The sequence below is a fragment of the Heterocephalus glaber genome, unplaced genomic scaffold (assembly GCF_053883595.1).
Source record: "Heterocephalus glaber isolate CG9 unplaced genomic scaffold, H.glaber_assembly_v1.0 deba00001141, whole genome shotgun sequence".
In the NCBI taxonomy this organism is placed as follows: Eukaryota; Metazoa; Chordata; class Mammalia; order Rodentia; family Bathyergidae; genus Heterocephalus; species Heterocephalus glaber.
This window is the reverse complement of record NW_028258201.1, coordinates 716,368-732,327: the sequence shown is the minus strand read 5'-3', so window position 1 is coordinate 732,327 and position 15,960 is coordinate 716,368. Positions and strand designations below refer to the sequence as shown.

The 15,960-nt window shown below is 59.6% G+C and overlaps 1 protein-coding gene across 1 annotated transcript; it reads left to right on the top strand.

The window, feature by feature from the left end:
* Positions 1–9,882: 9,882 nt before the first annotated feature.
* Cdsn (corneodesmosin) lies at positions 9,883–15,591 on the top strand. Its single transcript, XM_004847043.3, has 2 exons — positions 9,883–9,982; positions 12,068–15,591. Exons 1-2 carry the CDS (start codon positions 9,898–9,900, stop codon positions 13,468–13,470), a joined length of 1,488 nt encoding a protein of 495 aa, XP_004847100.2. The 5' UTR covers positions 9,883–9,897; the 3' UTR covers positions 13,471–15,591.
* Positions 15,592–15,960: the final 369 nt, after the last annotated feature.

The following is a 15,960-nucleotide window of genomic DNA, read 5'->3' as shown; positions in this document are numbered from 1 at the left end:
GAGGAGGAGGAGGAAGAGAAAGAATTATCTTAGAACACATAAGAATTGTAGAATAGTGGTGCTTGCCTATAGTTCCAGCTTTTTTTTTTTCCTTAATTTGTTTTTTGGTACCGGGGATCGAACTCGGGACCTTGCGCTTGCGAGGCAGGCGCTGGAACCACTAAGCTAAATCCCCGGCCTAGTTCCAGCTTTTGGGGAGGCTGAGGCGGGAGGATCTCCTGAGCCCAAGAGCTCAAGACTAGCCTGGGCAACAAGGAGACACTGTCTCAATAAATAAGCAAATAAAACAACTGAAAAAAGAATCGTATGGGTAAGGCCGGTAGAATTTAATTGGCCGAGAGGTAGGCCAAATTCACCAGCTCAATTCAGTCCACTCATTCATCCATTTACAATATCTGCCCCTTACTCTGCCCACCAACGCCGGAGTCTCGGAAGCTATAACACGAAGAATCAGCGTCGTTTCCACTCGCAGGAGGATGAAAACGAAGCCAGGAGAGGCAAGGTTAAATACCAACACCACAGGTAGTGAGGAAACACATAATTAAGTAAGGACAAGAGTGAACACCAAAGGACGGGCTTTGCAGCAGCGCCCGAGTTCGGCGCCCGAGTTCGCCGCCCGCAGGACCCGGCGCAAGAGTGGCTGCGCGGGAGGAGGGCGGGGAAAGGGGGACCCAGCCGCAGTACGGCGCAGGCGCGAACCCCCCTCGCCCGCGCAGGCGTAGGAGCTCCCCTGCGGCTGTGCCTTCCCTGCGGATGCTGGCGACCTTCCGGGGCCCGCGAGCCAGCCCGTGGGTGCTCGGCGGCGGCGGCGGCGGCGGCGGCAGGCCCGTCTCCGTGTGGCCTCTCCCTCTGCGGGTGGCGTCCCTCTCCCAGGTAGTCGTTTCTCCCCAGGAAGGCCACTCCACGAACCAGTATCTGAGCAAATGGAAACATTGTCCTCCAGCAGGGTCTGGCTCAATTGCCCAAGCAGGTCTGCAACTTGCGATTCTCTTGCCTCAGCCTCCCCAGGAGCTGAGATTAAAGTTTACTTGAATCTTTTTTTTTTTTCTTTTACTTGAATCTCTGTTTCAGAGTCTGTTTCTGGGGAATCTACCCTAAGAAGAAAAATGATTTGCTACTGATCACCGCAGCATTTTACCTGGCACGCGCCCTGGGGCACTGTTGCTAAATGTTTCATAAATTAAGCTCTCGCTTAATTTGCACAATAACCCTGTCTTGTCACCATTTTGAAGAAGAGAACAGGGCTGAGGGAGGCAGTGATTCATGCAAGGTCACTTGGGACCAATTACACAGCTGGGATGTAAATTCCTTTAAGTTTTTTTTTTTTCTGGTACTAGGAATCGAACTCAGGGCCTCACACTTGCCAGGCAGGCCATGTACCGCTGAGCTACATCCCGGCCCCAAGGGATGTAAATTCTGCTCCGTGCTAGGCTAACAACTCTTGACTTTAACCACTACGCCTTCCTCTGTCCCTACCATCTGTGGGACCCGACACAGTACAGCGCCTGGGCCGTACTGGATGCTTCTGTGTGTCTTATGAGTGGCAGAGTCCGTTAAGGACGTCAGGTTCTGGCAAGAGGTTAGACTGAGCTGGCTGCAGTGAGGGGTTTATACCTGGAGAAAAAGGTGCTGTTGGCCAGGTGAGTTGGGAAGATGAGTGCGGGTCTTGGTGCAGGCTCGGGCGCTCAGGTCCGAGAGCTCCTCTGTCAGGCCTGTGCCCAGGCGAGGAGGGGGTTGCGTCTGGGTACCTCGTGGCAGAGAGGTAGGGGGTCTGGGATGGAACGGAAGAAGGAAGTCTGGACCCCTCCCACTAACCCAGCCTCCGAGATGGAGTTGGCTGGGAAAGGAAAGAGAAAGATGTTCTTATAGGAGAGAGGAAAGGAGGGAAGGAGACTGAGTTCCTGGTGTGGCCCAGGGAAGCTGCTAGGGCTCTTGACCGCACGCTGCCTTATTAAGCTCCACAGGTCATATCGGTTTCCATGTCTTTCTTCTCATATAAAGTTCAAGTTTCCTGAAGCAGGGACTTGGCTTTGCCTGTTTTTCTGCTCTTTACTTCTCTGAAAGACATTATTAGCTCCATTTGGCAGATGAGGCAGTTACTCTGAAGCCAGGCGTGATAGCATGTGCCTGTAATTCCAGCTACCTGGAGGCTGAGGCAGGACGATCGTGAATTTGAGGCCAGTCTGCTTCCCCCCACTCACAGAGGAAACTCCACTGAGTACTCGGAGAGGTAACTTCCTGTCGAAGGCATATCAAAGTTAGGACCAGGTGCAGGATTGCTCGGCTCCAAACCAATCCTTTTCACTTTGATACAACAGGTGGGTGAGTGAGAGGGAGGAGGAGGAGGCGTGAGGTAGCTGGGGATTTTTATACCTATTAATAGGCAGTGGGTATTGGCACTCAAGCATGCCGTGTTTATTAGCTGGGCAGGAGTCTGCGTGGGACCCGGTGGGGTGCAGCATTCACACAGGGAGACCCATTGTGCCCGCTGATGCATTCGGGTTAGGCAGTTCCCACTCCTCTCCACCTGCCATGTCTGACCCCACCCATGGGTGCGTATGGTAGAGACACTGTCACATCCAGTGTCAACATGGAGTCATGGGATTAAATAATAGATAGGATCACAGGTTTACGGAACAATAGCCCAGGACCTCGGGGATGCCAGAAAGTCCATGAACGCTTGACCAAGGGAAGACAAGAACTGAGAACTGGTGTCATGGTGTGATGACGGAAGCTGAGCTGCCTGGCAGCACGTCGGGCACGGCCTGCAGCCTTGGGCCGGCCACTGCTGTCTTTGGATGAGACGGGGAAGACGCTTGTCGCCCTGCCTTGAAGATTGCCAGCCAGGGAACTCCAACCTACCCATTTGTTCCCTGTCTGCCCACACAGCCAGCCTTTGCCGAGCGAGCTGCTGCTGTGTGGGTGCTGGGTGGCGGTGCCGGTCTCAGGAAGCAGTTTCAGCCCTCCCTGCCCTCAAGGAGCTCTGTGTCTAGGGAGGAAACAAACACGTCCACTGTGGCAAGAAGATGTGATAAAAGTTAAATTACAGAGGGCACAGCTGAGGTAGGAGCCCAGGAGGGAAGTCCCAGGTCTTCTGCCCATTACTTGTTTCAGATCTCTTTGACTGAAAAGTTGTTTTAAACTTGAGCTCTCTTACAGACAGACAGTCTCTCTCTCTCTCTCTCTCTCTCTCTCTCTCTCTCTCTCTCTCCTCTCTCTCTCTCTCTCTCCCTTCCTCCCTCCCTCCCTCCTCCTCCTCCCCTCTCCTGCTTCTGGGAAGGGGTCTCCCAGGCTCAAGGGATCCTCCCAGCTCTCCCCCGGGTACCTAGGACCCGGTGCGAGCCATCGCCCTGGCTCCACATCCTTACAGGCGCACTCGGCACCCGGCACTGGTTTGAAAGACGTGTCCAAATCCACGCAAAAGTTCTCAAAGGCAGTAACAGACGCCCCAGCCTGCCCTTTGCCGCATGATCCCAACTCCGCTCACAGTGGCGAGAGCCGCAGCTTGGGATCGGCTCTGGATCTCGCTGGAGAAGCCCCCCGCCCCCGCCGTCCTCTGCGTGACCCCGGCACGGTGCTGAGCGGAGCGCGTGCGTGTCTCCCACTCGGCCACCCGAGGGCAGCCTGGCAGCCGCTTCTCCCCGCGCCCTCCTCGCTTTTTGCCCCGGTTACCCCCTCCCTGTCGGCACACGGGACAGTCCTCTCAGTCACCGAGGAGACCCAGGCATGGGACTGCGGCAGGGCAGGCTGGGGACCCCTCGGGAGAATGCGGGCGCAGACTGCTTGGGTCGCTTCTACTTTCTGACTTCCTTCCGGGCAGGCAGGCGGTAGAGGCGCGGGTCGAGGGTCCCTCCGTCCTGGGGGCAGTGAGGGCGCAGCTGCGCAGAGCAGGCCCCAGGAGGAGGGCGGGGAGGGGTTGTGGGGCTGGGCCACGCTTTCAAGTAGAAGAGTCATGGAGTTCCTGTCTGGGGCGATGACAGGCGACAAGAACTGAACCCGGGAAGGAGCAAGCCCGGCCTGGGGAATATCTGGAGAAGAGGCAAAACCAGCTTGGGCAGCGCGTAGACTACATCATGGGGTTCCGGGGTACAGCCCCACTGGTGGTAGGAGGCATCTGCCTCACCCCCGCACTCTGCAGGAGAAGCGCTGACCCTGTCTCGGGTCGCTGAGATCCAGACCAATCCCACGCGCAGCCGTGAGCCTCCAGCGCCCCAGCAGTCCGCGCTCTCCCTGGAGAAGATGGTGCGGCCCCGAGTCATCTTCAGCAGGAGTAGGCGCGCTGGTCACCTCCACGCAGGGAGTTCCCGGAGACCGTTGGAGAGGCTCTGCCCACCAGGAGCCCCTGGCTCAGCGTGGCCGGAAGACAAGAGGGAGCACGGCCCACGGGGTCGGAGCGCCACGCCCCGCACCGCGGTCCTCTGGGCACAGGTTCTCCCAGCCTCTCCCAAGACCCTGAGACCCCGGCCTGCGCCTGCCCTCTCTCATTCCGGCTGAGCAATAACAATAAAAAGCACTAATGGCCACCGTGGGAAGAATGACTGTTTAATAGGTAGGCATCACGAGCAGGCGCTGAACCCTGGTTTCCCTGACACCGGATCCACAGAACGGAGAAGGGGAAAATATTTTGTTACTCTGAGAGCTAATCACGCCTCTGCTGCACCTCCCGCGGAAGAGGAGGTGGTGGCCAGGCCAGATGTCGCCTAAACAAAGCCATGGAGTCTTGGGCTCAGAGAACGTGACTGTCCCTCAGCTGACCCTGCTGCTGGTGGGAAGGGGCTGCTGGGTGGGGCCCCGGGGTGAGTTCCTGACTGCCCCGCACTGTCCTATCCCGCCCAGCAGCAGCTGAACGCCGGCCGCTCCCTGCGGCAAGTGAGTGCTGCGGTTTGTTAATGGAAGCGCGTTGCGTTGCTTGGGAAAATCTCTGCTGTAGAGCAGAGTGGCTGGGGAGTCAGTCACGGGAGAGGAATGAGGAACGAGGGCGGGGAGCGGGGCGCGGGGCGCGGGGCGCGGGGAAGGCTCGCGTCTGAGCGGGAGCACGGGTCGCCGGCCTGCCCGACGGCCACTCCCACTCCCGGGCCCAGGCCTGGGGCTGTGCGCGTGGTAGGTGTGGCTGGCAGGGAAGGAGGCCTAGGAGCCGGAGAGGAGGGAGCCTTGAACCCGAGTAAGGCGGGGAGGGGAAGCGTGGCTGCCACAGCCGCTCACTCTCCCCTTCCCAAAGCCCGGGCGCTGCCACGGCGGGCCTTCCGGAGCCCGGCGAGTGAGCATGCGCTGTGCGCCCGCCGTGGAGCCCGCTCCCCGGGGGAAGCAGCTTCTCCCAAATGGTGAAAAGCTGAGCAGAGGGCCAAGCAGTCAGGGCCCGGCGGGGCGTGGGAGGCCCTAGAGTAAGGGGCGGTAGCCATGAGGACCAAGGGAGCCCTCTTCCGGTCACCTGGGGACGCCGGGCTGAAGAGGGCCGGGTGCAGGCTCAGCAGGAAGCTTGAGGACGGCTCAGGCCCTCCCCAGGGACCAGGCCGGGAGTGTCACCTTCCACAAGGGAGCAGAGGGGGTTGTGACTAGAGAAAGGAACACAGGCAGAGTGAGGGAAGGACAGAGGGGAGACAGAGGAGAGCCCACAGGTGCTGGGCCCCAGGGTGGCTCTGGGCAGCCTCTGTCCACCTCTCCTGCCACACATGAGGGCCCCTCTCAGGCTTTTACCCTTCTCGTCTTTGTCCACTGTCTCCTCCCCAGCCCAAGCCCCTTCTGTGCTGACTTTAGGCCCACAGAGGAGAACAGCCAGGTGGAGGGACCTCAGGGGCCAGGCACCCTCTGGCGTGGGGCTTCTTTTGTGATTTTGAGAGCAGCGGGCACCTTCTGTCTGGGAATTCTGCACACAGGGTTACGAGGTGTAAGGAGGCTGGGACACTGTCCTGAACCACTGCCACCCGTTCACACAGGGTGCCAGCTGGGCCGAGTGGAGGGATCCCATGTGCTCCGAAGTCCTACAGCCCTGGGTTTGAGTCTTTTCCAAATTTTTTGCTGTGGGTAGCTATTTCTGACGCATAGTTTAAAATCCATTTCTTCCTCTGTGAAACAAGGAGAAAAAGGATGTACCCCACAGGGGCGCTGTGAAGATCAAACAAGACAACACAGGCGGAGTATCCAGGCAGCGTGTGGCCCGCAGTGGGCCGCAGGAAGTGGGCTTGCCCTGGCTGCTCTTTGACCGTGTGGTTCTCCCAGAAGCCCTCTGGTTCCCCTGTGCCCTTCTGAATTTACTCTTGTCTCCTGTAACCCTAAATCCCTTTGGCCTGGGGTTATAGATTACCTGCTCGGCAAGAGCCTGTCTGTCTGTGCCCTGCAGTTCCTCAGCCTGTGCCAGGCCAGCCGCTCATTCATGCTCCATGCTCCCCTCCCCAGCACCCAGGCCCCAGGTCCGAGCCACCTGTACCCTGCAATTCTTATCATTCCCCCAGGCCCGGGGAAAGTCCCACCACTTCTTCCAAACCAAGGGTCCCCCCCTTCTCCACATTGTGCTCCAGGTCCCCAGCTGGCCTGGTCCTTTGGGGCAAAGCACAAATCCTCCTTCTTGTTGCAACTTCCAGCAACCTCGTGTGTGCACACGTGGGCCAGTGCTCCATGCAGAGCAGACACAGCACGGAGTTGCTGCAGTGGACGGTGACCTCCCAGAAACACAAGGCATGCAGGGAAGGCTCCGCTTGGAGCTTGGTTTTCCTTCTGGGGGAAGGGGATGCTCCATGGCACCGACACTTTCTCCCCCTGCCCATCCATCTGTGGCTCTCCCTGGTGGGGCCGAGGTAGAATCCTGCCGCAGAGCCCAGCAGACCTGCCTGCACTCCTGTGGACATCGCCAGTGGCCACGTTCCCAGGAATCGGCGTGGCCTGTGTGGACACTCAGCCAGTGTCCCTTCTCTTCCCTCCTTAGTCTTGTTAGCTTCAGGTTTTCACTGCCTGAGCTGTGAGGAAGGTTAATGGTGAGCATAAAATGTAGTTGTTCCCCTTATCTGCAGGGAATGCAACACAACCCAGGACCCCAGTGATGCCAAACCCTGTATGTACCGTGCTATGACTTTCCCCAATTGTACATATCTAGGTGAAGCTTGATGTCTACATTACGTACAGTAGGAAATGAAATAGAACAATTATAGCAATGTGCTATAACAAAAGTTATTTAAAAGGTATGAATCTGGAATTTTCCATTTCTTTTCAGACCCTGGTTGACCATGGGAACTGAAACTGCAGAAAGGGAAAGCACTAAGAGGGGACTGCAGCAGGGCAGGACAGCGGGCTGCAGGGAGCTGAGGCCCAAGGTGGGCAGGGCACGCTGGACCCGTACTGGCAGAGTGGCGAAGAGGGCGGCCCAGAGGACAGGAGGAGAGCGGCCTGGAATGTGCCCCGTGGGTGGCTGGAGAGCTGGCGGGAGGCCGAGAGAGACTGGGCCTCCTCCAGCCTGGCTGTGCCCGCCAAGGTCTGATGGCAGCCGGGAGGAATGTGGAGAAGAAAACAAAACAAACTTTGCCACTTCTGACTGGTGCTGAAAAAGAAAACCCACGTCCCGGTCTGGTCCGAGTCGCCTGCCTCCTCCCCACCCACCGGCCGCAAGGCCCCCTCCCGCCCCAGCACAGTGCCTCCTTCTGGGTTGGCCAGGATGGGGCCAGAGTCTGGGAGGGTGTGGAGGCCCCGAGGTCCGAAAGTGCCAAGGCTTCCTGACGGCCTCCCTGTCTCCACTGTGTCTGCTGCTCTGCCTGCAGGGGAAGGGGCAGGGACTGGGGGGCGGGCTGCGGGTACCCAAGGACAGCGGTCAGGAGCAGCTGTGGCACTCCATCTGCTGAGGGCTGATGTCAGGGGGCTCCACCTTTACCCATTTATCCTTTCTGATAATTGTTAGATCTTCACAAACCCTCCCAGTACAGGCATTATTTAAAATATCCTCTGTCTTTTCTTCTTTTCATGGTACTGGGGATCAAACCCAGAGCCTTCACGCTGAGCGACCGGGTCTCTAAGTCGCTGAATTGCCCAGGCTGACCTCAAGCTTGCAGTCTTCCTACTTTAGCCTCCCAGAGTGCTGAGATTACAGTACAGACATATACCATGGTGACCAGGAAGATATCCCCATTTTACAGGTAAGGAGACTGAGCTCAGAAAGCTTTGGTGAGTTGCATGAAGTCAGAGGATGAGCCAGGACTTAAACCTAGGTCATTCTGATTCCAAAGACAGGGTTTTTCTTTGTTTTCCCCACTGAAAACAAACAAAACACACAGGGGCCAGGGATTTAGCTCAGCGGTTCCAGCGGTGCCTGCCTTGCAAGCACAAGGACCCAAGTTCTATCCCCGGTACCAACCAACCAACCAACAGACAAAACACACAGGGTTTGCATGGCCCTATCAGCTCTGCACAGCTCCCAACCCAGCCCAAGCCCTAACTCTAATGGGAACCCTCACCCCCAACCCTAACCCTCTAACCCTGGTCCTAATGCTAATCCTAACAATAACCCCGACCCTCGGGCCCCTCCACCCTTCTGTGCCTGCGGGTGGTCAAGGGCTGTCCTAGGCAGTGGCCAGTAGCTGCCTGTGGCTACTTACATTCAACGAATTAGATTTAAGTGAAATTTAAAATTCATGCCCTTAGTGGGTTATACCAGCCCTAACTGCAGGTGCTTGGTAACCATGTGGCTCCCAGATCAGGCAGCACAGAGGACACTGATTTCACCACTGGCCTAGGGTCAAGGCTGGTGGGAGGCCCAGAGAATGGGAGAAAGGAACCAAAGGGTTCCAGGGGAAGAGGTGCCTTACAGGGGGACAGGAAACTGTGGAGGTGAGCTTGGATGGGGGCACAGGGCTCCACCAGGCCAGCAAGCAGAGGCGAAGGGAGGAGGAGGAGTGCTCCTTGGCCCTCCCTGCGATACTGATACTCTGGGCAGCTCCCATGAGCAGCTGGCTGGGGTGGGGCCAGGCCGGGGCCAGGGCAGGAGGCAGGGACCCGCAGTGCAGAGGCCCCGCCCCTCCCCGGGTCCTGGCACTCTGCTCCTCTGTCCTCCAGGGGCCGGGAACCCTCCCAGCCCTGCTCTGTGCCACCCAGGCCCCGTCGGTCCAGAGGCTGCTTCCTGCTGCCTCATCCAGGCCAGCGCCCGCCTCTCCAATTAGCCTCATTAGCCTCTTGCTCACCCGTGCGTCTGGGACAGTCAGGGCGGGAGGGGCGGTGAGCAGCTGTGAGTAACTGAGGCCGCACTGCACTGCGAGGCGTCCGCAGCCCGGGCCTCCCCAGCTGAGCTCTGGTTCCGGTGCCTCCACTGTCCCTGGAGTCCCCCGGGGAGATGTCAGGCAGCTGGGGCCCAGGGGCCCGTGACAGCCCAGAGCTGGGCACTGGCCGGGGGATGAGGTGGGGATGGATTTTCCCATCCAAAGGCGCAAGTGGGGTAGGACCGAGGGAATGGCGAGGGGCCCAGGAGCCCGGCGGGGCATCACCACACGGGGTGGACGAGGCACTTCCAGGTGCAGGGAGGAGCTGAGATGCCCACACCTTTGAGTCGAGGGGCCCAGGAGGGTCGCCATGGGACAGGCCAGGCCAGCCCGGGGAGGCCAGGAGAGAAGCCTCCAGGCGCCGGGTCCTGGGTGAGAGTGGCCTCTGCAGTGGGTGGCCATGGGGCAGAGCCCTGGCCGTAGCTTAGGCAGTGAGGAGCAGGTCCCGTGGCCCGGCCCACACCATGGGCACCTGGTGCTGATTAGGCAGATGCTCGGGCTGATTACTTCAGCTCTTCCCGGCCACACCAACTTCCCCCAGGCGCCCACCCCCTCTGCCCTGCGCCCCTCCCCATGGTGACTCCTGCCCAGAGAATGTCCAGCCTTGGCATAAAGGCCCCGGTGTCCACAGGCTGCCGTCAGTCAGAAGGCTGCACCTTCCACCATGGGCTCCTCTCGGGCACCCCGGACAGGGCGTGTGGGCGGGCACGGGGCCATGGTCTTGCTGCTGGCTGGGCTCCTCCTGCCAGGTAGGAGGCTGGGACCCCGGGGGAGGGCAGGGGAGCGGGCGCAGACCCGGTGGGGAAGGCTGGGCCCACGGGGCCTCAGGACAGAGCCCAGGGGCCAGGGCCTGGAACTCGGCTGCTCCGCACCACCTGTCACCTCGGGAAGGTTAAACTTTCCGACCCTCGAGTTCTGAAACTCTAAAGGGCTTTGTAGTAACATCTGGCGCGTCTCCACTCGTGTCAGGACTCATGCTTCAGCAGTTCTCGAGGGCCGGGCACATGTTAGGGTGATGATGGAAGCCGGAAGATGAAGATTAGATATTTCATAGTCATAAAAACTGCTACCATTTTTAGAGTCCTTTTTCTGTCATCATAGCAGTTCTGATGGTTACAAGAACCGCAGGAGACCTGTGCCCGCTTTGCCGATAAGGACCCTGAGGCCAGAGGACAGGACTCAGGCTGGGTCTGTTAGCAGCAGCGCAGTCCAGGCGGGCGCAGGTGGGCCTGTGTGTCCCCCACTCTGGGCTCCCAGCCCGCCAGGGTTTCTGCAACCTTCCCTGTGGATGGGGGTGCGAGCCGGGTGGGCGTGGGTGCCGGCGGGCGGAAGCCTGGCAGGGCCGAGTGGGTTGGCGTGGAGGAGTGGATGGGGATAGCACTACCTGTGGGGAGGCAGCAGCAGTCGCAGGGCTCAAGGACAAGTGACAGCAGTGAATCGGGGCCCAAGGGTTTGTGTGATAGGAGCATCTCCGGGTAGGTGACCCCACTGAGGTCCACCGGAGCTGAGAGGAGGTGTTCGGCACAGAGCTGCTCTCTGGATGCCCAGGGAGCACCCAGGGGTTCCTAACTTGCTGGTTGTGGCTCCTCCCTGCCACCGCCTCGGGGGCTGCAGGGTGCACAGGAGGCCCTAGGTGGCCGGCGAGGAAGGGAGGAAGGAAGTGATTCCTCCTCTGGGGCAGGGAGGGCTGGGTGGGACGAGCAGCTGATCTGGTCTCAGCCTCCCAGGAGGGTTTCGGTGGGAGGCCCTGGGCTGGGCCTGGAGAGCAGAGGAGGCTCAGGGCGTGGTGCCCGGTCCCACTGGCACCAGCAGGTTCTGAAGCAACAGGCGATGCCCCACATCCTGGCCCCTGCCCAGCTTTACTGGTGTGGCCAGCGCTGACACAGAGGCGGGATTTCCGGCCATCACCCAGCATGGGCTCTCTGGAGGGAGCCGGGGACAACGCCAGCCCTCAGGCACCCTGTCCTTTGTGTCAGCTGCTGCCACTGGTTTCTCTTGCCCCACCATCTCTTTTTATGTGTTTTCTTCCCTTCTTAGTCCTCTATTGCTTTGCCCTTTATCTTCTCCTTCTATTCGGTCTCATGCTGTGGCTCTGGATTATCATCATTATTATTTTTTGAACTACATCTCCAGCCCTTTTTGTTGTTTTGCTTGGCAGTACTGGGGATCGAACTCAGGACCTTGCGCTTGTGAGGCAGGCGTGGCACCACTGAGCTAAATTCCCAGCCCGGCCCTTTAATTTTTTTTTTTCCCCCCGGTATGGGAGATCGAACTCGGGTCCTTGCGCTTGTGCAGCAGGTGGTGAAACCACTGAGCTAAATCCCCGGCCTCTAATTTTCTATTTTGAGACAGGTTCTCTGTAAGTCACTAAGTTGCTCGGCCTGGTCTGGATCCTCCAGTCTTCCTGCCTCAGCCTCCCACAGCATTGGGAGTACAGGAGTGCGCCACCGTGCTCAGCTGGCTGTGGACGTTTTCCATCTGGATCTCTCTGTCTCAGAGTTTCAGCCTCCCGCCTGTCTTCTTTCAGGCTGATTTGTTCCCCTTCGAAGTTACCTGTTGCTTCTTCCTTCGGTGCCTGTCTGTCACTCTGGCATTTCGCCGTCTGTTTTCTGGTAAATATTCAACTTCCTCCGTACTCAAACCCCACTCCTAGGACAGAGGCGGCCCTTCTTCTGCCACTTCAGTGTCCTTTGGCAAGAGCACCACTTCTCTCTTTCCTGTGCTCAGAGCTCAGGCTCCTGTCGGGAGAAGCCCAGTGGCCCAGCGCTTGATGGGCTGGTGGGTGAGGGGCAGCCGGCCTCTCTGGCCCTCTCTGACCTCTGCTTTCCCCACAGCGACCTCGGCTAAGAGCATCGGGATCCTGTCAGACCCCTGCAAGGACCCCACGAGGATCACCTCACCCAGGGACCCCTGTGTCCTTGTTAAGGGCCCCAGCAGCGGCAGCGGCTCCGCCTCCGCCTCCGGTTCTGGCTCCAGCTTCTCTGGCGGCTCCCAGGGCGGCTCCCCAGGAACCGTGGTGTTTAAGCCAGGGACGGGGTATTCCCAGATCAGCTACTCTTCGGGACCCAGCTCCAGCTCCAGCTCCCAAAGCTCATCCAGCTCCACCTATTCGGGAGGCAGCAACCGGGGACGAGGGGACGGCTCCGCTCTGCCCACCGACGATTCCTCCTACTCCTCTTCCTCCCGCTGGTTGGGCTCGTCCCAGTCCGGGGGCAGCTCTTACACCTCCCAATCCTCCGGGCCGTCCAGCAGCAGCCGCAGCTCCAGCCTGCAGCCCTGCAGCTCTGACGTCCCCGACTCCCCCTGCAGCGGGGGCCCTGTGGTCTCCCACTCCAGCCCCTACATCTCCAGCTCCCACTCCGTGTCGGGCGGCAAGAGGCCTGTGGTGGTGGTGGTGGAGCAGCATGGCTCTGGTGGCCCTGGTGTGATTCAAGGTGTCCCCTGCAGCAGTGGCGGCCCCCCAGGCAGGCCCTGTCCCCCCATCACCTCTGTGCAGCAGCCCTACGGAGGCTACGAGGTGGTGGGCGGCTCCTCTAGCAGCTACCTTGTCCCCGGCATGACCTACAGCAGGGGCAAGATCTACCCCGTGGGCTACTTCACCAAAGATAACCCTGTCAGGGGCGCTCCCGGGGCACCCCCTCTTGCAGCTGGGCCCCCCGTCTCTGAGGGCAAATACTTCTCCAGCAACCCCATCCTCCCCAGCCACACCTCCTCCGGCTCCTTCCAGTGGGGGGTGCCCCCGGCCATTGTGTTCCAGCCCGTGGGCTCCGGTGGGGTCCAGCCCTGCGGGGTCAGCTCCACGGGCTCCAAAGGTCCCTGTGGCCCCTCAGGTTCCACGGTGCACCTCGCTCCCAGCATTCCCGGTGCTTCTGGCTCACCGTCCTCCCAGCCCTGTGGTGGTTCTTCCCAGGGGCCCTGCTCCCCACCGGGGCCCGGCTCCTTCAGTGGCAGCACCAGCTCCCTGCCGGGTACCAGAGTCCTCCAGCCCTGCGGCAGCAAGTCCGTCTCAGCAGGCCAGCCCTGCATCTCCGTTTCCTCCTTGACCTTGAGCGGGGGTCCCGACGGCTCTCCTCAGCCCTATCCCTCTGCTGCTGCCAAGCCCTGTGGCCTCAACAGCCCTGGAAGGGTTCCCTGCCGCTCCATCCGGGACATCCTGGCCCAGATACAGCCTCTGGGACCCCAGCTCGCTGACCCGGCCGTCTTTCTACCCCAAGGAGCGGGCCCTGCAAGCTCCTGAGCCAGGTGTTCACTGTGCATCTCGGGCACACAGCTGGGAGGCGTCCGGGCCTGGGCCGCCTCACCCTGCTCCTCCCGGAGTGCTCGCGCCCTCCCTTAGCCCAGAGCCACAGGTGCCCCTCACCTGTCTCCCTCGGCCCCATGGCAGGCAGCCTCCCGGTCCGTCTCCTCTCCCTCTCCTGCTGCTCAGCCCAACACCCCCAACCCTGCTGCTGTGTGCTCGGTGCCAGGCCTCCCCCGGCCTCCCTGCGGTTTCTCTGGCTGACTGAGGTGACCACTGGCTGAGCCACCCATGCAAGTCCTTGGCCGGAAACCCAGGGTCGCTCCTGGACCTCAACGCCCAGATCCATCCACATCCTCCCCGACTCTTCCCCTTTGCCAAATAAAGCAAAGTCCAAGCCATGCCCCAAAACAATGCCCACTTCGCACTCCGCACTGAGCCGTTTGTCACCTGCTCAGCCAGCCCGCTGAGCCCTGGGTCAGCTGCAGCTCCACACTCCCCGAGCACCCCGCCCCTGGGCCTTCAACCCAGCCCCCAGGTGTCCCTTCCATGCTCAGGTGCTGGGAGGACTGGAGCAGGCGGCCTGCTCTCTCCAGGCCCCGGCCGGCTCAATAAACTTCGAACTCCAGGCAGACCGTTTGCCATCTTGGAGCCCTGTGTCTCCCCTTGGGATCTCCGCCTGCAGAGGCCCCATGGGCTTCGTTCACCCAACAGCTCCCTCACTTTGCAACTTCTCCCACAAAGAACAGAGACAGCGATGTTCACTGAAGTGAAAGCACAGGTGCCCGGTCCCAGGTGCTTCTGCCCGCCTCAGCCTGGGGAGCTCCCGCCCTCGCATGGGGTCTCCTCGGCCCCTTGGCCTTCTCCATCCACGCCTCTCACCTTCTAGGCACCATCCTCTCCGGCCCCCAGCACCAATGTCCTGGGCTTCTGGGATGCCTGGAGCCGGGGAAGGCTGGGGCACAGCTCCCTGGACAAGGCTCCTGGCCACTGAGTCGGAGTCCGGTTGCTGGGAGCTGAGGGCGGACAGTGTAAGGCAGGATGGCGGCGGGCGGCGAGTGCTCCGCGCAGGGACTCCCTGGCCTGCTTAGCGAGGTCCCGGCCTGTGGCAGTGGAGCAACATGTCCTCTCTGCTGCCATGCTTCTGCTGCTCCTGCTGCAGGTCCCGGGGAGCGGGCAGAGCCTGCGTGGGGAGGGGAAGCGGAGTGAATGGCCAGACCTCGCCTTGGGACTAGTCCCCAAGGAAGCTCTCACCCGGGCGGGCGGGCGGATGAGGGGTGAGGGCCTCACTCTGAGTGCAGGCCGCCTGCCTCTTGCTGCCTCTGCCGGCTGCTGCGAAGGAATTCACCCCAGGGAGGGGCTGACCCACTCCCTCCTATTGGGGTGGATAAGCTGGTTCTGAGATTGTTTATTTCAGTACTGGGACTGAATCCCGGGCCTTCACACTGAGCTGTATCCCTACCCCATTTTTATTTTTTATTTTGTTGGGGGTTTTTGGTACCAGGTATCGAACTTGGGACCTTGCGCGTGAGAGGCAGGCGGCGGAACCACTGAGCTAAGTCCCTGGCCCTTTATTTTTTATTTTGAGACTGGGTCTCACTAAGCTGCCCAGGCTGGGCTTGAACTTGTGAGCTTCCTGCCTCAGCCTCCCAAGTGCTGACCACCACACCCACCACACCCAGCTGCTCCTGAATTTAGAACCAGCAGCGATGTGTTACATTAGCTACAAATGATCAGAGGCTACTGACCCAAACTTCACAGCTCACTGGAAACAAAGCCGGGCTCCAAAACAGCCCTGTTTTTGCCATCACTGTGGAGTCACCCATGGCCCAGCATCTGGAGCCTGGGCTGCAGCCAGCAGGACCCTCAGAAGCTCAGGGATGGGAATTGCAGAGGGACAGGGAGGCCCCGGATGTGGGGTTCCTCTATCTGGTGTGGTCCAGGCCAAAGCTTCTGTAAAACTGGTGGGTGCGACCCCAAAAGCTTTCTGAGCTCCCTCCCTTGGCCAGTTCTGGGGAGGAGCATTTATTCCTCTGGTAGCCGCCAAAGGATGTTCCCTTGGGCAGCCAGGGAAGCCTACCTGGTGGGTTTCTAGAAGTGATGTGGATAACATTTTATTATAAAAATTTCAAACATATTTGTATCAGTCTATTTTGTGTTGCTATAACAAAATACCTGAGGTTAGGTATGTGTAAAGAATAGAAGTTTAATTACCTTAGTTTTGGAGGTTCAAGAGCATGGCTAGGGCCCCTGGGCTGCATCACAACATGGCAGATGGCATCATGGAGAGAACATGTGTGCGTGTGTGTGGAGAGAGAGAGAGAGAGAGAGAGACAGAGAGAGAGAGGGAGGGAGGGATTGATTACAGGGCAAGGCAGGATGCAGAAGGGCTTTAGGACTGGCTCATTCTTTTTTTTTTTTTTTGTCTCGGTACTGGGGATCGAACTCAGGACCTTGTGCTTGCCAGGCAGGTGCAGCGCCACTGAGCTA